Consider the following 23,375-nt stretch of genomic DNA (forward strand, 5'->3'; position numbering starts at 1 on the left):
AGAGGTAAGAGGAATGTACAATTCACCAAAGATTCAAAGCATTCATAAATGTCACTGGAAGGCCAGCTTCACTATTTAGACAAAAGTGCAAGAAAATCGTCATTTATTTTAGATGTCAAAACAGTTCAGAGAAGGAAGCTAGCGTCAATGGATTGTATCTGAAAATGTTTAAAATTCTGACGTTTTGGCCCCCTTTTTTTACATTTTGCACAGCATTCTTCATTTGGTTTCATCCTCAGAGTATATCAGCATTATTCATAGAGGAAGAATAGCACATGTGCTTTATAATATGTCAAATCTGTCATTTACTCACCCTCATGTAATTTCAAACCTGTATGACCATAATGCAAATGCATATCCTGGCCATGCTTTTCCATATAATGAAAGTGAATGAGGACTGGGGCAGTAAAGCTTCAAAATTACATTTGATTTGTGAACAAATCATTTTGGGTTAGATCTTTTCAGTGTATATTATATGATCAATTTCACACAAACAGTTGGAACGATTCATTCACTGGACTGATTCAGTTTTCAGGTGATTCAATAATTGAGTCAATTTGAATATAGTGTACGAGTCATAAGGACAACTTGAAATAATAGCATCATAATAGTAGCCAATCAGTAAATCCAAGCTATTATTCACTGATAATCTTCCTTTCCAGTCACGTTAACCATTGCAACTGGTATCATGGAGTCAGACTATTGGCCTTTTAAGAACCAGATGAACACGGACATCATTTTGATCAATTACAGCACCAATCATCAGTCATTCTTTCCAATATATGGAAAATAGCTGCCTTGACATTATTGAAAAAAATGGATTTAAATTTAAAGCGTCAAATGCCTTCTTAAAAAAAAAAACGAATTGTCTTTCTAACTATGTTCTCTATTATGCAAATATAGGCTGCTAGGCTGTTTTATTAATCCTAGTCCCGAAACACTCAAGTCACATAACAAAGCACATATGCATAAGCAAGACACCGTTCCTCGATTCAATTTATTTATGTGAGCAACGATATGTTGACTTGTCTGTGATACAGAGAAATACTGAGAACAACATTGGCAAATCAAGAAAACCAGAAGGACAAAATGCCTTCCATGATGAACAGAGAGAACATTACAGGTATTTATAGTGAGCGATGCTTGGCAGTGAGGCATCCTGGAGTCATCCTGTTAATAATACTGTTAAAAGCACACAAAGTCAATGGGTTATAGAAAAACATGCAAACGGTTACATCTACCCACCACACACCATTCTACAAAGAGCCATGGCTCAAAAGCTTGTGTCAAAATGGCTTTACTAAGAAAAGGTAGCTGTGAATGCTTGGATTTAGTGAAACACCAGATATTTACATCGATCTGCAACCTCTCCTTTAGTGAGGAAACACTTTTAGCGATGCAGATTTGACCGCTCACATGGATAGTGCAGTAGTCCTTAGTAGGAAAAAGCGATAGATTCTTGACTAAGGATCTGTCGAGGAGATGCAAGATGGGAAAGGAAAACCAGCAGTAACAAAGAAGAGATGAGGTTATATTGTCGACTCAAAGAGAAATCCAGGCATAAGGCTCTGGTGAGGCTAAGACACTTTGAATGGTCTTCTAAAGGGCTGGATCGGCCACACTGATGTCTTTCATACTGCTCTGCCCTAGATACTTATCAACGGTCGCTGAAATGCTTCTCAGGGCTGACCAGCTCATTTCTGGATGTCTGACATTTCTCAGCACTACTTTTATCAGCGGACTCGAACAATGTCAGATCCCCAAAGGTGCCCCATTTGGTCGTTGCACAGCCACCACTCACATTCAGGCAAAGAGCTTTAGTAGAGGTGAAACCCCTCGATGGAGATGAAGGCTGAGGAATTACATCACTCTTTGACTGATTCACAAAGCGATGACACTGGTTAACTACTGACACAACTACTATCAATGGCAGTCAGAAATCAAGGCGATAGTATAAAACTTGAGGCCGGTTGAATACTGCTATATTTCCCTGCTGAAAAGACCGTTAGGGCTGGTCACCATCATATGATGTGTTTTGGATGCTGGTGCTATGCGAGGAACCCTGGAGTCGAAACCAGACTTCTGAACTAGCTTAAACACAATGAAAAATCAAAATTATATTTACTTGCTTAATAAACATCTCTGGGCTTATGACTCATCAGTACACATGGAAAAATGTATCTATAGTCTTTCCCTTTCTTTGTAATCTTTAAAAAAAATTCAGCTGAAATAATTTTCCTTTTTGGTTGATGTCACCAAAGTAATGTAAGTTTCACCCACTGGTCTGGCTCTGCTCATGCTCCATTAACTTTACACTAATGCTCATTTGTTTAAAGAAATATCCTGGCCTCCCTTTTCCATATAACCAATCTGAATGACAACGGGGGCTGTTGAGCTTCTGATTTGAGATCAAATCGGTCTTTTAATTTAGATAATTTCAGTGTATTTTGTACAATCAAGTTCACACAGTTATAATAAATGATTCATTTATTCGACTGATTTTCTTCTCAGGTGACTCAGTGGTTCAGTCAATTGGAATACTGTGTATAAGCCATTGGGTTCACTTGACATAAAATCATCATAATAGTAGTCCATTAGTAATCCAAGTTATTATTCACTGATAATCTTCTTTTCCAGTCTGATGATTGCAACTGGTATCATGGAGATGAATAAAGAGAAAATTCTGGTTAACTACAGCCCCAAATCTCATTCATATTCTTTATTTGGAAAACAGCTGCGTGGACATTATTGGAATTTTTATTTTATTTTATTTTTTTTGGAACGTGAGTACACTTTTCAGACTTTCCAATGGGCAAAGTCCAATCCAGCCTTTCATTCAGAAATATGAAATATGACAAAAATAAAATAGTTTGCAAATGCTATACCATGCTAACTTAGACCAGCAAAACTTCCTTGGTCAAATTTTGCTAATGAACAGCATGTCTAAGCAGGTTCGCCACATAGGAAAGCACCAGACCATAACAAACCAGTCAGAACATCATGAAAATCCAAGCTGGTCTTTTCAGCAGGGTGTTTATACACGATTAGTAGTCATACATCTCCTAAACTAAATTGTCCCAGTGATTATTTAGTAATACAACTGATATTTCTAGTTAACAACAACAACAAAAAGAGAGGAATACAGTTTTGCGCTGTTGCAAAGTGGCTCCAGAGTAAGTCTGAGCAGTTGATACTGCCAAGATGATAGGCACACTGAATAGACAACTGTGGCTACAAACACATGACACAAACAAGGGCGTTCAGTATTCAATTTAAGTCTGTACTGAACACACAATAGTGGGAAGGCTTCAGCTGTGAGCCTATGTTAGCACCATCTCATACTGTGAGAGTCATTATCACATTGGTTTACATTGAGAGTATGGCACTGTACTGGCAAACAAAAATATATGTATCAACCAAGGGAATGGACTGGCTTACTCAAAGTTCTTAATATCTGCCAAAGACCATCCATTTTACATTTGCATGTCTTGCCCTTTGATGGAAGATAAGTATCTCTGAAATGTTCAGTTTATATGTGAGGACCAAGCAAGCAGAAAAACAAATGAGCATGTTCCAAATGGTTGTTGAATGTTAAGATGAAATCTTTCCTTCTTAACTTCTTTCCTGATTGTCCTTCACCGATGAGAGACATCACTGGTTGACTGGCTTGACCAATGTGTATCCTTCCACTGGCATCTGCCACAGGCCACCGAGACCTGATGGCTATCCATTCAGTATGGCCTTAACATTATCTCTTCCATTCCAGTGTCTACCCTCATACAGGTGTTGTCCTCCTGTTGATCCCATCATTAAGGTCTTTGGGAAAGCAGTTGTGTACTTGGAGGAATCCTGAATCGTGGTCTGGGCTGTAGGAGCTGTCCGTCCCTGACTTGAGGGGGTCTCTTGTCAATGTGTACATGTTGATCTCTCCAACAGGCACCGAGCTCATCCTCTTCATTCCCACAGGTGATGCTTCACGAGATGCTTGTGTTGAACGAGAGCTGGAGCGCGAGTGCCGTCGACGATAGCGAAAGCTAGGTATGCGAGAATACGGTGAAGAGGACGAGGTAGCTTTGATGAACTCACGGTGTGCTTTGAATCGTACTTCCTTGCTCTTCTCAATATAGATACTGACAGCCAGAACAGCCACTGCCTCAGCCACAATGAAAGAGAGCGCTCCGAAGTAGAAAGACCAACCATAGTTATACTGGTTCTTCTTGTCTTCGTCTCGTTTGTCACTGGGGTCACCGGCATTGCTGGAGATGTAGACAATTATACCAATAATGTTGCTCAAACCTGCCAGACACAAAACACAACACAACACAGATTTTAGACAAAATGCGATCGATTTTCTCAGGGGTTAATAATAATGTATGTTTATGCTAGTTTGTGTAAGTCGGGGTAGCCAAACCTATTATAACACATTTGTTGGTAATTTTCACAATGATTGGATGATTCAGGTGTGTATAATAAAGACTGGAGCTAAACTATACAATAGACTGCAGCCTCAAGCATGAGTTGGTGGTGTGCCTATAGAGGCCATTGGAGTGAAGTTTACCTGCACAGCTTGCTTCTGTTACACTCACCCCAAAGTTCACTCCCATCCGGGTCATGGCACCAAGATTTTAACCAGTGTCAACCAGCATGAGAGGCCATCCACTAACAGGGATGCTTAACACCAGTTCCTAGTGTGCCTCTGGAGGCCATGGAAGTGAAGTCTATGTGCACAGCTCTTACTAGTTGCCTCTGTAACTCACTCCTAAACCTCACGCCTATTTGGGTCATGGTGCCAATGTATTTAGTCTTACCTGTGCCACTTGAGAAGGATGCTGTGTGGCGGGAATACTAACAAGGAGAGAACACAGCCTCTAGCCTTGATGCAAGGTGAGTGAGGTTTACCTGCATAGCTTGCTTCCTAAATCTCATTCCGATCTGGGTCATGGCACTAGGATTTGAAACAGAATGGAAGGCCATTTGCTAACAATGCTAAAGACCACAGACTCTAACATCAGTTGCTTGTGTGCCTCTTGAGGTCTACGTGCATAGCTCTTATTAGCTTGCCTCTGTCACTTACCCCCTAAACCTCACTCCTATTTGGGCCACAGCACCAATGTAACAGATCCTACTCGCACTCCTCTGTTAGGGATTTGAATAAGTGTCAACTGGCATGTTTAACAAGAATATTAACAAGGATGCTAAAGAACAAAGCCTCTAGCCTTGAGGCCAGGGGAATAAGGTTTACCTGCAAAGCTTGCCTCTGTTACACTCTCCATCCTAAAGCTCACTCCCATCTGGGGTCATGGCACCAAGATTTAAACCAGTGTCAACCAGCATGGGAGGCAATCTGCTAACAAAGACGCAAAATACCACAGTCTCTAGAATCAATTGCTAGTACGCCTCTTGAAGCCAAGGGAGTGAGGTCTGCCTGCATAGCTCTTACCAATGCAACTGGTCTTATTCGTACCACTCTGAGTGGGATTTGAACCAGTGTCTACTGTCATGTGTGATGGGAATGCTAACAAGAATGCTAAAGAACATATAATCTATTCTTGAGGCCAGGGAAGTTAAATTTACTGGACAATTCTTTGGAGCTAGCCTCTATTACACTGGCATGGTCCAATTAGCCCCAATTAACCACTTGCTTTACTTGTGGATCTTGACCTTTCCAATATTGTAGACATGCTGATACAGTATATTGAGGTAATTAGCAACAATTGCAATTGCCGAATCTAGGAAATCCATGACCGGCCAAGGTTTTTCACCAACCTTACAGTAGGTGTATCAGGTTATGAAAATATAGTGAATAAAAGGAATGCGCTTTTAGAACAAGCAACATCAGCCCACTAAATTCAGTTGAATAACAGCTAAAAATGTGAGGGAGTTGTCACCCCCTTAGTTCCAGTTCACCTACCAGTAACAGCAGGGATAAGTTGTGCTATCAGAGCATAGAAATTCTCCTATATTCAGTTCGGTAACACTTTAGAATAGGTAACACCTATTAGTTGCTTATTAGCATGCATATTACTAGAATATTAGCCATGTATTAGTGCAAATTAAGAACATATTAATGCCTTATTTTACATGATCTTTTTCTACATCCCTTATCTTACCAAATACTTAAACCTAACAACTACCTTACTAACTATTAATAAGCAGCAAATTAAGAATATATTGAGAGAAATGTCGTAGTTAATAGTTAAAAAGTGTAACTTATTCTAAAGTGTTACCTTAAGTTCCAGTTATTTTCAGTCAACAAATTGTATTTGATAATGGTGGTGCTAAAATTGTCTTAAGTGATTACACACAAAGACCCCATGTGCATGTTAGCATGTGGTCATTAGTAAATTTACCTGCTGCCACAAATAGTATCCCTGCACTGAGTAATATGTTGTTCATCTTGTTGTAGATGCGTCCTATCCCGACACATAGCCCCCCCAGCAACAGCAGAATGGTACTGAGGATGGGGAACACACTGGAGGCACGCACGATACCTGTTAACACACACATATAAACACAGCTTTTACTTTAGCAAGATATCTAAAGGTGCACAATAAGAACATTGACAGTAACACTGTAACATTTCTGAAGAGAGAGTCACTCACGTAAGAGATATTCAGAGCTGTCTGTGTCATAATCATTGTCATCTGGAAAATGATTGATTCGGTAACAACTTCCTTTGTTCAGACCTACAAAAATATGCAAATGGTCAAGTTTAGAGTCATGAGGACCTGAAAAAAATGCAAATCTCCAAGAATTTTTTCTGTTATGAAGCAGTAGATGATACAATTTTAAGCCTTGTAATTGTTCAGTGACAGATTTTAAAGTCAGCCGGGGCTTTCGATAGCGATTTACTTTCTGTAAAATTACCAGTAAATTACAGTTTTGATGCTATTTGTGAACAAAGCATAAGATTACCGGTATGAGCATGTACACGGTCTAACACACACTTAAGTAAGAAGACTGCTTAGTGCCTTTTCTGAAGCAGATGATGCAATTACTCTGTGCTATTTACAGTAAAATCAGGTTTGCACAGAATGCATTTTTGTGTTCCACTGGGCCTTTTAATTATTTTTCTCTGTGAACATGTGCTAGATGTACACTCACCTAAAGGATTATTAGGATCACCATACTAATACTGTGTTTTTACCCCCTTTCGCCTTCAGAACTGCCTTAATTCTACATGGCATTGATTCAACAAGGTGCTGAAAGCATTCTTTAGAAATGTTGGCCCATATTGATAGGATAGCATCTTGCAGTTGATGCACATCCAAGGCACGAAGCTCCCGTTGCACCACATCCCAAAGATGCTCTATTGGGTTGAGATCTGGTGACTGCGGGGGCCATTTTAGTAAAGTGAACTCATTGTCATGTTCAAGAAACCAATTTGAAATGATTCGAGCTTTGTGACATGGTGCATTATCCTGCTGGAAGTAGCCATAAGAGCATGGGTACATGGTGGTCATAAAGGGATGGACATGGTCAGAAACAATGCTCAGGTAGGCCGTGGCATTTAAACGATGCCCAATTGGCACTAAGGGGCCTAAAGTGTGCCAAGAAAACATCCCCCACACCGTTACACCACCACCAGCCTGCACAGTGGTAACAAGGCATGATGGATCCATGTTCTTATTCTGTTTACGCCAAATTCTGAGTCTACCGTCTGAATCTCAACAGAAATCGAGACTCATCAGACCAGGCAACATTTTTCCAGTCGTCAACTGTCCAATTCTGGTGATCTCGTGCAAATTGTAGCCTCTTTTACCTATTTGTATTGGAGATGAGTGCTCCCCCGGTGGGGTCTTCTGCCTTTGTAGCCCATTCACCTCAAGGTTGTGTGTGTTGTGGCTTCACAAATGCTTTGCTACATCTCGGTTGTAATGAGTGATTATTTCAGTCAAAGTTGCTCTTCTATCAGTTTGAATCAGTCGACCCATTCCCCTCTGACCCCCAGCATCAACAAAGCATTTTCGCCCACAGAACTGCCGCATACTGGATGTTTTTCCCTTTTCACACCATTCTTTGCAAACCCTAAAAATGGTTGTGCGTGAAAATCCCAGTAACTGAGCAGATTGTTAAATACTCAGACCAAGTGCTCAATACTCAAGACATAGTCTGGCACCAACAACCATGCCATGCTCAAAATTGCTTAAATCACCTTTCTTTCCCATTCTGACATTCAGTTTGGAGTTCAGGAGATTGTTTGACCAGGACCACACCCCTAAATGCATTGAAGCAACTGCAATGTGATTGGTTGATTAGATAATTGCATTAATCAGAAATTGAACAGGTGTTCCTAATAGTCCTTTAGGTGAGTGTATGTCTATCCAAAAGGCTCAGCATTGCAATATTGTTTAAATCCAAAATGCTGTAAATACTCCAATACAGTTTTAAATGCCATCAAATGTGATGTTTTGTATGTAAGCGCAATTTTTCTTTATCCTAATTTTGATTAGCTGAAAGTTTTTCAGCATCTTCAATATAAACATTGCATATTTAAAAAACATGTGTTGAAACCCTGCCTTCTTTTCCATTCATCAGAACCGCGTCTCTGCGTTTGATATATTTTTATGGTGTTAAAAAAAAAAAAAAAAAATATGATTCTATGTGATGAGAAATGTGTATGGTGTATTTACCAGAAAAGGCAATCTCAAAAACAAAATAAAAAAGATTTTCTGATACAGAAAATGTTCTGTATTTAAAATGTAAAAAAGATAATAATAAAAGCTGGTATGAAACCATATTCACTACCAATTTTAATTCCATAATATGACATATTTCTAAATGGTGAATGAACTTGGCAAGACTTTAAGGTCTTAACATACATTATAAAGTGTCACATTGCAAACCTCCCTCCCTCTGTCTGTCTCCAGGTGGAGTCTACTCCCTGTGACACAGCTTTTGTGTGGCCCAGCATGCCATTAATTGGGTCTAGTGTTAAAAAAGGAGCAAATTAATTAGTATTAAATAGGTCTGAGAAAGTGGGGCATGTTTTTTCTAGTCTAGTCATTGTGAAAAAGAAAAAAAAATCTCTGTAAAATATTGTAAAGTAAAACAATATATATCTTGAATCTGAAACATTGTCACAGATGTGTTATATTCATTCATTACACACAGACTGATATATTTCAAATGTTTATTTTATTTTAATTTTGCTGATTATAACTGACAACTAAGCAAAATACCAAATTCAGTATCTCAGAAAATGTGAATATTACTTAAGACCAATACAAAGAAAGGAGTTTTAGAAATCTTGGCCCACTCAAAAGTATGAACATGAAAAGTATGAGCATGTACAGCACTCAATACTTAGTTTGGGCTCCTTTTGCCTGAATTACTGCAGTAATGCAGCGTGCCATGGAGTCGATCAGTCTGTGGCACTGCTCAGGTGTTATGAGAGCCCAGATTACTCTGAAAGTGGCCTTCAGCTCTTCTGCATTCTTGGGTCTGGCATGTCACATCTTCCTCTTCACAATATCCCATAGATTTTCTATGTGGTTAAGATCAGGTGAGTTTGCTGGTCAATTAAGGACAGGGATACCATGGTCCTTAAACCAGGTACTGGAAGCTTTGACACTGTGTGCAGGTGCCAAGTCCTGTTGGAAAATGAAATCTGCATCTCCATAAAGTTGGTCAGCAGCAGGAAGCATGAAGGGCTCTAAAACTTCCTGGTATACAGCTGCGTTGACCTTGGACCTCAAAAAACACAGTGGACCAACACCAGCAGATGACATGGCACCTCAAACCATCACTGACTGTGGAAACTTTACACTGGACCTCAAGCAACCTGGATTGTGTAACTCTCCTCTCTTCCTCCAGACTCTGGGACCCTGATTTCCAAAGGAATTGCAAAATTTACTTTCATCAGAAAACATAACTTCTGACTACTCAGCAGCAGTCTGTGTGTCTTTTTGTCTTTAGCCCAGGCAAGATACTTCTGACACTGTGTGTTGTTCAAGAGTGTCTCGACACGAGTGTGACAGCTGAAACTCATGTCTTGCATACGATTGTGTGTAGTGGTTCTTGAAGCACTGACTCCAGCTGCAGTCCACTCTTTGTGAATCTCCCCCACATGTTTAAATGGGTTGTTTCACAATCCTCTCTGGGCTGCAGTTATCCCTATTGCTTGTACACTTTTTTCTACCAAATCTTTTCCTTCCCTTCGCCTCTCTACTAATGTGCTTGGACACAGAGCTCTGTGAACAGCCAGCCTCTTTTGCAGTGACCTTTTGTGTCTTGCCCTTCTTGTGCCAAGGTGTCAATGGTCATCTTTTGGACAACTGTCAGTAGTCTTCCCCATGATTGTGTAGACTACAGAACTAGACTGAGAGACCATTTAAAGGCTTTGCAGGTGTTTTGAGTTTATTAGCTGATTAGATTTTTTTTTTTTTTCAAGTTATAAGATACAGTTAGAGATCCATATTCAGTTTTTAAAATACACGTTTGTGGTCTTATTCAGAGACCACTTTTCATAATTTAATCAATTAACAAAGTGTGAAGTTATACCCTATGCCTCTTTCTTTTGAAATGTCCTATTTCACTCTAGTCTAAAGTATGTCACATTACTAAAGTAAAATGTGATGTCAACTCCATGTCATTCTGAATCTGAATACATTGGTTCTTACAAAGTTAAAACTGCATTTCAGTATTAGAATTTTTAATCAGTCTGAACAAGTCTTCAAAAAATATTTATAAAAGGTACACAGTGAGATCATAACTTTGTCAAAACTAATAAACCTCAGAATAAATCTGGTTCTTGAGTCACAACACAGTGTTCCTGTAGCTCAAGTGGTAGAGCATTGCCTTATCAAGCGCAAGGTTGGGGGTTTGATTCTCCTGGAACACATGATAGGTAAAAATTGATAGCCTGAAAGCACTGTTAAGTCGCTTTGGATAAAAGCGTCCGCTAAATGCATACATTTAATTTAACATATCCTTAGAACCCCTTAAGACAAAAACTGTATAATAAAATCCGTCAACAATGGTATACTCTTCAGTAAATATCTGAGGAGAAACAATAATTATTTTTCCCAGTGTGCACTCAAGATTTGCTTTCTAATTAGTGATGCACATGCAGAAATTTTAACCACTAACATTGGCTTATAATTAGTATCATTATGACAGATAATTAATGTGATATTATGTTAATCTATAATTTGTCTGTTGAAAAAAAAAAAAGAGTTTTCATGGCTCATGCATTTTAATATGGATAATGCAACAATAGCTTTTATATAGCTGGTACTTATTTTATTGTTATTTATTTATCTATTATTTATAAGTATTGTTCTTTTGATTTCTTTATTAATTACAAGGGAGAAGCCAAAATAGAGATCAATTGCACCTGTTTATAATGACAAAAGACTATTCTATTCTATTCTATTCTATTCTATTCTATGCCAGAAATATTTTACATCTTTATTCTATTCTATTCTATTCTATTCTATTCTATTCTATTCTATTCTAGTATGTTCTGTTCTATTTACTCTCTTTTACATATGACAGAAATACTATCTTTTTCTTTTCTATTGGAGACTATTTTATTTTATTCTTTATTCTATTCACTTTTTACATATGCCATGAATATTTTGCATCTTTATTCTATTCTATTCTATTCTATTCTATTCTATTCTATTCTCTCTCGATTTACATATGCCAGAAATACTGTACATCTCTCTTCTCTTCTCTTCTCTTCTCTTCTCTTCTCTTCTCTTCTCTTCTCTTCTCTTCTCTTCTCTGGGTATACACATGCCAGAAATATTGTACATCTCTATTCTATTCTATTCTATTCTCTCTCAGTCCACACATGCCAGAAATATTGTACATCTCAATTCAATTCTATTCTATTCTATCTCTGTTTTCATATGTCAGAAATAGTGTACATCTTTATTTGTTGTATTGTCCCCAGTTTATTTGATTGCAAGGCCTTCAGCATCTCTATTAGACATCTTAAATGATAAGTTTTGTAATTTAATATAAAAATGTTATATTATTTAACTGTAAAAACAAAACACGATCACCAACATGATCCAAAAATGATCCAAAGATCCGGTGCTCAAAGAAAGCGAGAAAATCTCACCCTTCATAGTTCAAATGTTCAACAACAGTGTTTATTTCCAGGTTTAACGAAACCAATCAGCCATTTGAAGTGTGTTCTCAGACTTGGAGACCCCGTTGTGCAGACTTTATAACTCCTGTAAGTGTGTACAGTGAGCCTGGTGAGCCGTAGGATCTTATGTAAAGCTCCGCTCAGGCTGTTGATTTATAGGAGATGGTTGTTGGCCGAGTGACTGAAGTGTATCTAGCCTCATAAAGACAAAATAAGGAACCTCGCTTGACTGACACGGAGGCACATCAGAGAGGGAGTGAAGAGAGAGGGGAGAAAGCGAGCGCTCGGTCCCTGCGGCCTGCCTGGAGGTAACAATGCTCATCGCTGAACATGTCTTCTCCATGGCAACCTCAGGTCTGATCCAACAATCTGATTTCCATAATGTCTCCAAGGATGCCTTTGACATCTTCATTGTGGTTTACAGTTTTTCTCAGTCACTTTGGTGCATTTTTCAAAACAGAAATGCAATTTTCAAAACTACTTGTACAACCTCCACATCATCTAGTCATTAATACACATCATAAAACCAGTTTCTCATTCTTTTGAACAAGTTGCGATTGCTATTGTACATTCATGCAATTGATTACGCACATTTATCTGCGGTTTCCTACATTATCAGTTGCTAATGTCATGTTGCTCAAAATGTATTATACAGTTTTCTGTGCAATAGTCTTACCCCTCAAAACATCTAGTCTTTAGTTCATAGTATAAGTCATTAAATGCAAAATGGTAAATCTAGTTGTCATAAACTGCCAAGCACACTTTTTATTTGTATTTTTACACACTATTATTAGATGTTTTGTCAATTTGGCATGAATTGTGCAAGTGAATCTTTACTAATGAAGAGAATGTAGATGATAAACCAATGATAAACCATTTCTCTGAAATAGCTCAAAGGTTCATCTCATGAATCTTCAGTAGGAAAGCTTATACTGTATAGACAAAGGACAACACAAGAGTTACAAATTCTGAAAATGGAATTATTTTCATCTTTGTTCCCATATTTCCTTTTCTATATCACAATGGCATTGTAAAAGTATTTTTTATTTTTTTATTTTTTTGGTCAGACCACTAGTAAAAGTGTAACTGGGAATTCTATCCAGTCTCTTTCAATCAACATCCCACAAACAGTAATGTGTAAATGTGTAGTTTTGAAATGGATATATGGCATACATAAGCATATGGCATACTGTTCAATACAGTAGTTTACATCAGAACATCCCTCCACTGTTAAATTGACAACATGACTAAGCAATTTGACTGTCTTATCCGTAAACTATGACACAAGGACTTGTCATTCTGATGGCACTGACATGTTCATTGACACAGATATTTATTTTTGAGAGACGAACTAAGGATTTTGAGCAAGAGACTGGCTTTTGCAGGTCATCCATTGTGTTTTGATATTTGTACGAGTTGTTTTGAGAAATGCACTTACTGTTTTGCAAATCTCAAGAATGATTAGAGAAATGTACCAAAGCGACTGAGAAAAACTGTAATACAGCAGACAGCAGCACACTCGTCTCCCCCATGCCAAAAGCCCCACCCCTGCCTCGCTAACCCACATCCCCTATGGGCACATCCAGCTCGGCCAGGAAACAGCTGCCACATTCCCTGCCTTCTGCCGCCTCCAGCATTTTGTCATAACTGTGAATTGGGGAAGGGCAGCCAATCATTCATCTTGTCGAGAAGTTAAACCAATCAAGTATCAGTATTATTATTGTGGATACTTATGGTTAGAACTACTAAAACTGAGTATTATACTTTGGACATCAAATCTCAAATGTATTTTCACTGAAGGAGGGACTGCAGGCTAGAAAGCACTCAGAACATATTAGAAACCACTTAGCATCACCCTAGCAACAACCCAGAACACCCTAGCAACTGCATAACAATGTTGTAGTCACTTTAAATTCCTGAGCAACCATAAAACAAAGCCCCAACAAACAGCCACACGCTTGCATTGACAAAAATAAAAAAGGTCAATGAGGTCTCATTGGCACTGCTAATGTTAACTAAAACTAAAATAACAACTTAACTAAAATCAACTAGAATTGAATGAATGAATAAGTAAATAAATAAATTAATTAATTAAAAAGTGTTGAGAAGAATGAGAATGAACATTAGAAATGTTTCCTTGCAATGAACTGAAATAAACTGATGTACTAAAATGACTAAAACTAAATCTGAAATAAAATGAAAGCTGAACAGAAATAATAATAATAATAATAATAACAACAACAAAATTACATAACAAAATTACTAAATCTTAAACATCTTTAAAATGAAAACTGATAACTAAAAATATAGGCTAATTCCAAAAATATTATACTAAATAATTACTATAATAGTATATAAACACTGAAGCAATACTATTTATTAGTAGAAGGAAGCAGAAACTCAGACAAATCTACTAAAATTCTCCCTATTTATACAGTATTGTTCAAAATAATAGCAGTACAATGTGACTAACCAGAATAATCAAGGTTTTTAGTATATTTTTTATTGCTACGTGGCAAACAAGTTACCAGTAGGTTCAGTAGATTCTCAGAAAACAAACAAGACCCAGCATTCATGATATGCACGCTCTTAAGGCTGTGCAATTGGGCAATTAGTTGAAAGGGGTGTGTTCAAAAAAATAGCAGTGTCTACCTTTGACTGTACAAACTCAAAACTATTTTGAGCAATCCTGTGAATCACTAAACTAATATTTAGTTGTATGACCACAGTTTTTTAAAACTTCTTGACATCTGGGTGGCATGGAGTCAACCAACTTGTGGCACCTCTCAGCTGTTATTCCACTCCATGATTCTTTAACAACATTCCACAATTCATTCACATTTCTTGGTTTTGCTTCAGAAACAGCATTTTTGATATCACCCCACAAGTTCTCAATTGGATTAAGGTCTGGAGATTGGGCTGGCCACTCCATAACATTAATTTTGTTGGTTTGGAACCAAGACTTTGCCCGTTTACTAGTGTGTTTTGGGTCATTGTCTTGTTGAAACAACCATTTCAAGGGCATGTCCTCTTCAGCATAGGGCAACATGACCTCTTCAAGTATTTTAACATATGCAAACTGATCCATGATCCCTGGTATGCGATAAATAGGCCCAACACCATAGTAGGAGAAACATGCCCATATCATGATGCTTGCACCTCCATGCTTCACTGTCTTCACTGTGTACTGTGGCTTGAATTCAGAGTTTGGGGGTCGTCTCACAAACTGCCTGTGGCCCTTGGACCCAAAAAGAACAATTTTACTCTCATCAGTCCACAAAATGTTCCTCCATTTCTCTTTAGGCCAGTTGATGTGTTCTTTGGCAAATTGTAACCTCTTCTGCACATGCCTTTTTTTTAACAGAGGGACTTTGCGGGGGATTCTTGAAAATAGATTAGCTTCACACAGACGTCTTCTAACTGTCACAGTACTTACAGGTAACTCCAGACTGTCTTTGATCATCCTGGAGGTGATCATTGGCTGAGCCTTTTCCATTCTGGTTATTCTTCTATCCATTTTGATGGTTGTCTTCCGTTTTCTTCCACGTCTCCCTGGTTTTGCTCTCCATTTTAAGGCATTGGAGATCATTTTAGCTGAACAGCCTATCATTTTTTGCACCTCTTTATAGGTTTTCCCCTCTCTAATCAACTTTTTAATCAAAGTACGCTGTTCTTCTGAACAATGTCTTGAACGACCCATTTTCCTCAGCTTTCAAATGCATGTTCAACAAGTGTTGGCTTCATCCTTAAATAGGGGCCACCTGATTCACACCTGTTTCTTCACAAAATTGATGACCTCAGTGATTGAATGCCACACTGCTATTTTTTTGAAAACACCCCTTTCAACTAATTCAACTAATTGCCCAATTGCACAGCCTTAAGAGCGTGCATATCATGAATGCTGGGTCTCATTTGTTTTCTGAGAATCTACTGAACCTACTGGTAACTTGTTTGCCACGTAGCAATAAAAAAATATACGAAAAACCTTGATTATTCTGGTTAGTCACATTGTACTGCTATTATTTTGAACAATACTGTATTTGAATATGTGTATTTGAATATGCAGAATAATATATATATATATATATATATATATATATATATATATATATATATATATACATACATATATATAGCTGCATATATGTGTCATTTGATTTTTTTATATATCTTTTGTTACTTCTGTGTAACTAAGTCTATTTATTTGTCTTTTTATTTCAAGTACTTAGGGGATTGGTTTTTTTTATTGTGTTATTTATTTAGTGTATTTTTATTTCTTTGCTGTCATTTTGTGTACCTCTCACTGTTGAGTGGCTTATTGTCCACATTGTTATGTATGTTTAAAATGAAAATAAAAATATAAAACTCTATTTACTGTTTTTTTTCCCACTAAAAATAAATATAATAATAGTTTTTTGTTCTTAAAAGATATTTCTATTAACAGCAGAAGGAATGACTAAATACAGCTGTGGTTTATTTCCATCACAGATCTATCATTGACATTACTGTTCAATTCAGGCTGTTTATTTGATGTTTATGCAGGAAAAGTGAAGGGCGAGATCGGCGGTAAGGCACCTGGCACATGCTCAAAGCTCGTTATGACATTGAATATGTGTTATTCAATGTGGATCGGTGGCGGAAGTCAAACCCGGTGGCTAATGAGAGACTCTGTGGCCTTTCAGACACTGCATTTAATTACAGATCTGTTGCGCACACTGGGAATGGCAACAGTGACAGCTCTTCCCTTCCAATAACCCCTAATCTTACAAACCATAGTCAATTAAATACACTCAGGGCGCATTTATTTATTTCTTATTTTATTTTATTTTATATGGTACAGTTAAGTAACACACCTAAATAAACTTTAATTTAATAAAACCTTAATAAACCTTAAAAAAAGAAACAAAAGAAAAAAAAAATAATTCTAATTTATTTTCAAATTTTTGCTACGTGATGCAAAAGTTTAAAGTCATTTATTTATTATAAAGTAATATATTATTAATTATTTGTTAATTAGATTTAATTTACAGTACATGAGAAACGTTACAACAAGAAATGAGGTCAAAACTGTATTATTCTAGATAGAATAACACGTTTTTTTCAGCTTGAATAAAATGAGCAAATAAATAAGCATAAACCATGACTCATGTGCTCTTAACTTTGGATATCAGCAGCACTTGAATAAAATAAAATAAGAAATGTTTTTTTTTTATTAAATTTTTTACTAAATTTCTTCTTTCAGTGGGTGTAAATCAAATGTTTTCACTCTTTAAAATGACAATAGACTAAGTAGTGGTCAATTTCTGATGATTTCCTGAGAAACGAGTTGATTTTCTTTTGTCGTTATGAGTTCTGCTCTTAAAATGAAGCCTGGCGATGTTATCGTCCCACTTTTATTAAAAGATAAGCAATAAGTTAGCACTGTTCATCAACTCTGATGTCCTTGTTTAGCCTATGAGCGCGCGTGTGATGTAACCAGTCTGACTGTCTGAGTCAAAGCTCTGTCACAACTGCATATATTCTGAGAAAAACCTTTTATCTCTCCAAATCATACAAATATATAGGCTATTAAACATCTGTTTGTCTATTCATCCGTCTGTCTGTCTTGTGCTTTTTCATGGACAATCATAAGAAGCAACAGATTCATCTATTTTTAAACACTGGCCACGTTACCATAGCGATTTCAGACATATTGTTTCCAAGCAACAGCATCAAATGCAAGAAAGACATGAATGAGGGACGAGGTTTTATGAGGAGAATCTCTGGACTCGATTACGCCTCTCTGTCCATTCAAGAAACCCGCTGGTGTGCACCCAGAGAAACGGGGAGCTTTTTCACTCCCTTCCAAGTGAACGTCAAGTTATGTTCACTCGAGAGAGAGAGAGAGATCCGAGCCCAGTGAATGAGTTTGGATGAGTAGCTGACAGATCCTGTGGATGAAAGGCCACCCAGAGGACCATTTCACTGCTTTTTCACTGCATGACATGAACTATGCTTTAGATGTTTCTCCCTAAAACTCATGACCAGATGTCAGACGATGCACATACAGTGATCAACGAACACATCTGAGATCTGACTTTGATTGAAACTCTATTCTGCACTCTTAAAAATAAAAGTGCTTAAAAGGTTCTTCAGAGCGATGTCATAGAAGAGCCATTTTGGGTTAATTCAGTCAAAGGCTCTTTTGAAGACCATCTCTTTCTTGCCTTTATATAATCTGAAGAACCTTCTTTCGCCACTATATATATATATATATAGTGAAACGAAAGGTTCTTTAGATGTTAAGACAAAAACGATTCATCTATGGCATCGAGAAGCAGCTTTACTTTTAAAAGTGGATTTTCACTTGCTGTCTAGAAGATATAAATGATCTCACATTTGTGTTGCTTCTTTCCTAAAGTCCTGTTTATGAAGAAAACCCGTGCATCTTGTTCACTTTCGTGTATCTGGGTGGGTTATTAATCTGTTTTGAGTTCACCTGGACGCAGATGAAGAACAAAAGCCTCCTAAAGCAAGACTTTCTTTGTGTGAAGACAAAAGCTGAACAATGCACTTTCGTTGTCTCTCTTTTAAAACTCAAGCTAAAGAAAGGATGTGAAGCACATGGTACCCTCTATGCAGCAGATCCTCCAGAGCCCGGAGTGCGTGAGATCTCCGCGGACCTTCTTGGGCTGCGTCTCGTCCGTGCTGATGTTGGTGGCGTTACAGATGTATGCGCGAGAATAAAGCCAGTAGTCGGTCCCGATGGCGATGCTCATCAGACTGAACGCCACGAAAGCCCCGACGGTGGCCAGCAGCATCTGAACCCCACGGTCACACCCCGCCATGGCCACTCATAATAATAATAATAATAATCCACACATCGCGTTAGCGCCGCTTTGTTCTGACAGTCGAGGCAGTGTGATCAGGAAACTTGAGCGCGCCTCGTCCACATGTTGCTGCGCGAGCTCACTCGTCGAGGTTGCTTCTTTTCTATGCTTTCTGAGGAGTTTTGATCACCACCTCGTGCATTTCCTATTATCGCATGATCCCTCTTTTCCAAACTCAGATGGCTTTGATTTGGGATTGCGATCTTCAAACCCCACCTTCAGTCACACGAACCAATGAGAAACACACATGGGCTGAAGAATAAGATGATGCTCTCGCATCTCTCCACCATCAACATGATGAAGGAAAACTTCAACAATTTTATTGTTTATGTATAAAATATAGATTTTTTTATTATTTATAAAAAAAAAAAAACATACCCGGGGAAACAAATATTATATCATAATATTTTTCTCATCAGTATACAAAAATACCCTTAAAAAAGGTACAATGCAATTGATGGTATTAGATTAGATTGATACTTTTTGATATATACTGCACCATGGTACTGAAAGCTTACTCTATTTATGAATCGAGCCATTCACATGGTTCTCCAAGGAACTTCCAAGCATTCCATAAGAAATCTTTAAAATAGCATGGAAGTACCATGGTATCTATTTGATTAGTGGCGTTACATCAGAGAAATAATCCAGTATATAATACCATCCTTCCACCCAGCAGTCATTTGACCAGCAATTACAGCAAGATGACCAGATGAAACAGTTCTCTGAATCCTTGAGGATCCTCTTTGGGATTCATTAAAAAGTGATTGTGACTGAGTTTGAATCAAGTACCTGATAAATCTGTTCTCCTTCAATCTAGTACGCCTGGACCCTCAGAGTAAAATGATTATTCAGTCTCTCCTGGGAAACAGACATTACTGCAGCAGCAGGTTGTTTGTTATCTTAACATATTTTACACAAAAATGGCACTAATTGAACAAGGAAGGCTCTAAATCCATTAGCAATATGAATGTTTTTCAGGGAACACACACATCATTATATGAAAACAGAAGTGCGGGTGTGCTGTTACCATTTAAGACTGGAGATTGTTTTGTTATATTTATAGTGTAATAAGTATGGTGGAGTTGGAGTAACTAAGAAAACGAGCAGGATCCCCAGATGAGTGTGTGATCAGCCCAGTGGATCGATGGAGAATGTGTGGCTGGAGCACTCAGAGCGCCCTGACTGCAGACTCACTGATTGGGCCGATCGAGATGAACACAGGACTTCATCAATAGCAAGCAAATGGAAACGATCTATTCACAGCTAGCTGGTTCCCTACATTCTTTTCAAGAGATGGAGAAAAAAAAAACATTTTACATGATGTTTCTGATTACCAGTGTGTTTGTCTACACTTTGCATATTTTTGACTTGTGTGTGGTTTTATTAGTCATATTTTGTATAATAAAAAACATAGTTATAACTTACATATGACTAAAACCTACATATGAATCCCCTAAGACTCCAACATCCCTGAAAACCTCTTTAGGACAAGTAATTTGTAAAATTGAGATTAGAATAGAATAGAATAGAATAGGCTTTAGCATCCTGAAGAACCTACATAGGACAAGCTGTTTTGAAAATGGGAAATAGAATAGAATAGAATAGAATAGAATAGCTCCAGCATGCCTGAGAACCTACTTAGTACAAGCAATTTGTAAAACTGAGAATAGAATACAAGCTGTTTGGAAAATAAGAGAAGAAAATAGGTTCCACCACCCCTGAGAACATACATAGGACAAACAGTTCGGAACAGGTGCCCCACAAGGCTGTGTGCTCAGCCCGCTGCTCTTCACACTGCTGACCTAAGACTGCACTGCTAAGTTCAGCTCCATCCACATCATCAAGTTTTTGAATGACACCACTGTGGTAGTTCTCATCAGCAACAGCCATGAAATGCACTACAGAGAGGCAGTGGCAGAGCTGGCTGAATGGTGATGCACTAACAACCTGTCCCGCAATGTGAAGAAGACAAAGGAGGCTGTGATGGACTTCAGGAGAAACTCTGTTGACCACCCCCCACTGACCATCGAGAGCTCGACTGTGGAAAGAGTCAGCAGCACTAAATTATTGAGAGAGCACATCACAGGATTATCTCACCTGGATCACCAACACCATGTCACTCTCCAAGAAGGCACAACAGCGCCTACACTTTCTCTGTCATCTCCGCTATCTCCCTCCACCCATCCTCAACAGATTCTACTGAGGAACCATAGAGAGTGTGCTGACCAGCTGCATCACTGTCTGGTACGGGAACTGTAGAGCAGCAGACCGCAAGGCCCTCCAGCAGACAGTGAATACAGCTGCAAAGATCATCGGTGCCCCTCTGCCCTCCATCCTGGACATTTTCCTCACACAATACTCTAGCAAAGTCAACAGTATCATGAAGGACCCCACCCATCCCTCCCACGGTCTCTTCCAGCTCCCACCATCAGGAAGAAGGTACCAGAGCATCAGAGCCCACTCCGCCAGACTGCTCAACCGCTTTTTACCCCAGGCTGTGAGAACCCTGAACTTAAATCACCCCATCCTCCTCTGACACCACACACAAACCCCCTAGATCCAGAAACATGGACCATCTCACCTCCTCCACCCAGCACACCCCCTGCCCAACACCCCAAACACCCACCCAACCTTTCAACATCACAGAAAAACTGTCTGAAATATTCTTTGTGTGTGTGTGTGTGTGTGTGCAATTCAAATATTTTTTGGGAAACTTTCCTCTGTGCACACTAGACACTTTTCATACACACTGCTGTATGTACTGGGTCACAAAAGAAAGTGTGTGTTTACATGCTCCTGCACTAAGTAGTTGCTCACTGGCCCAATCAAAAGAGCCCACCTCCAAGTCTCTATGATATCCTGCTGTCTAGAAATGGCACAAGGGCATCCTTTGGTGTAAGTCTATAGGAATCTTTTGGTCATTTGATTGGACAAAAGAAGCAATAGCACCCCTCTCCTCAGCATGCTACGTGATTTGAGGTATCATTCATGTCTTAATCACAAACTGTGTGGGATGAAATACACATTGTAGTTTAATACCTAGAGCAGGGGTATGGGGGAATAAACCTAACCCAAGTACAAGCAACAGTAATGGAGAGATGATGACAACACAAACTCTTCTGATATGTTATTGCCTTTGTTTCATATTTTATAGCCTCATAGTCACAGACAAACCCCATGTGTCTTCACAGCTGTATATTGATGTATGCCGTGTAAATTAAAACACTGGAGATTATGTTGTCAGGATGCATCTGTGGTAACTGAAAGAGCGGTAGGTGTGAAATAAGCCTTAAAACATGATGTTAACACCAATTATGACTGCAGGTTGAGCGTGATGCTCTTCAAGGAGAGGCCACATTGTCTGACAAGTGGACCAACACAACAAAGGTCAGCACTCTGACCTTTCTAAGGCATCATTTTTAGAAAGCACTCGCTGAAACAATGTTCTGTGCATATTTCACCTTGACCTATCCATGAAGGACAGAACTGAAAGCCCATCTGCTTATACGTTTATGTTTGCTGTTACAAAAACTGACACACATTACTGCTCAAATGTTTGGGGCAGGTAGGACTTTTTGATCTTAAATCTCATGCAATAAGTGTCAATAATGAGTCAAAATACGTACTAATCTAAATAATATTTTATCAAGCATATTCATAAGTGTATATCCTTCCGCCAGAAGTTATAGTCCCTGGCATAACGGATTGCCGCTATGCAACAAAAAATGTGTTTCATTGGCTTTGTACTCTGCGCAAGGACAATGAATGTGTATCTCATCTAATAATGATTCGTTATCTGGTCAGTAGAAGAAATGAACTGTACACTGTGATACAATGAGAACTAAATATGTTACATGAAAATATTACATGTACGTATTCATCTAATCATCCACATTATTAAGATTATTTTAATGACTATGATTAAACAAAGGATATAGTGTATAAACTGATTATCCAACAGCTCTGTTTTGGAAGGAAGATCATTCTGAGAGAGACAAAGAGAGAGAGAGAGAGAGAGAGAGAGAGAGAGTTATTTGGAGACATGCTGAGCAAATTTTGTGTGATCTTGTGTGTGTGTGTGTGTGTGTGTGTGTGTGTGTGTGTGTGTGTGTGTGTGTGTGTGTAAATAACACAGCTGGAACACTGCACTGAAGCCAGAAACCCAAATCCATAATCAGATATTTCTCAATACTAGTGAACACGTGACTCGAATGACTCGTTTTAAGCCCTCAGGTCACATCAGTGATGAATGCTGTTAGTGAAATCAAAGCATCGTCTTTTTTTTTTTCAAACCCTTTCCTTCATATATGAATCCTTATATTTCCACAACAGCTTTCATGTAAATAAAAGCGTCTTGAGCACAGATGTCAAGACCTCTAGGCGTAATAACTCAAGTGAAG

The 23,375-nt window shown here is 38.3% G+C and overlaps 1 protein-coding gene across 1 annotated transcript; it reads right to left on the bottom strand.

The window, feature by feature from the left end:
* Positions 1 to 985: 985 nt before the first annotated feature.
* LOC113046609 (voltage-dependent calcium channel gamma-4 subunit-like) lies at positions 986 to 19,188 on the bottom strand. The gene is made up of 4 exons (XM_026207456.1): positions 18,714 to 19,188; positions 6,603 to 6,686; positions 6,351 to 6,491; positions 986 to 4,296 (listed from the first exon to the last, which is right to left on the bottom strand). Exons 1-4 carry the CDS (start codon positions 18,928 to 18,930, stop codon positions 3,776 to 3,778), a joined length of 963 nt encoding a protein of 320 aa, XP_026063241.1. The 5' UTR covers positions 18,931 to 19,188; the 3' UTR covers positions 986 to 3,775.
* Between the last annotated feature and the right edge of the window lie 4,187 nt (positions 19,189 to 23,375).

The sequence above is a fragment of the Carassius auratus genome, chromosome 28 (assembly GCF_003368295.1).
Source record: "Carassius auratus strain Wakin chromosome 28, ASM336829v1, whole genome shotgun sequence".
In the NCBI taxonomy this organism is placed as follows: Eukaryota; Metazoa; Chordata; class Actinopteri; order Cypriniformes; family Cyprinidae; genus Carassius; species Carassius auratus.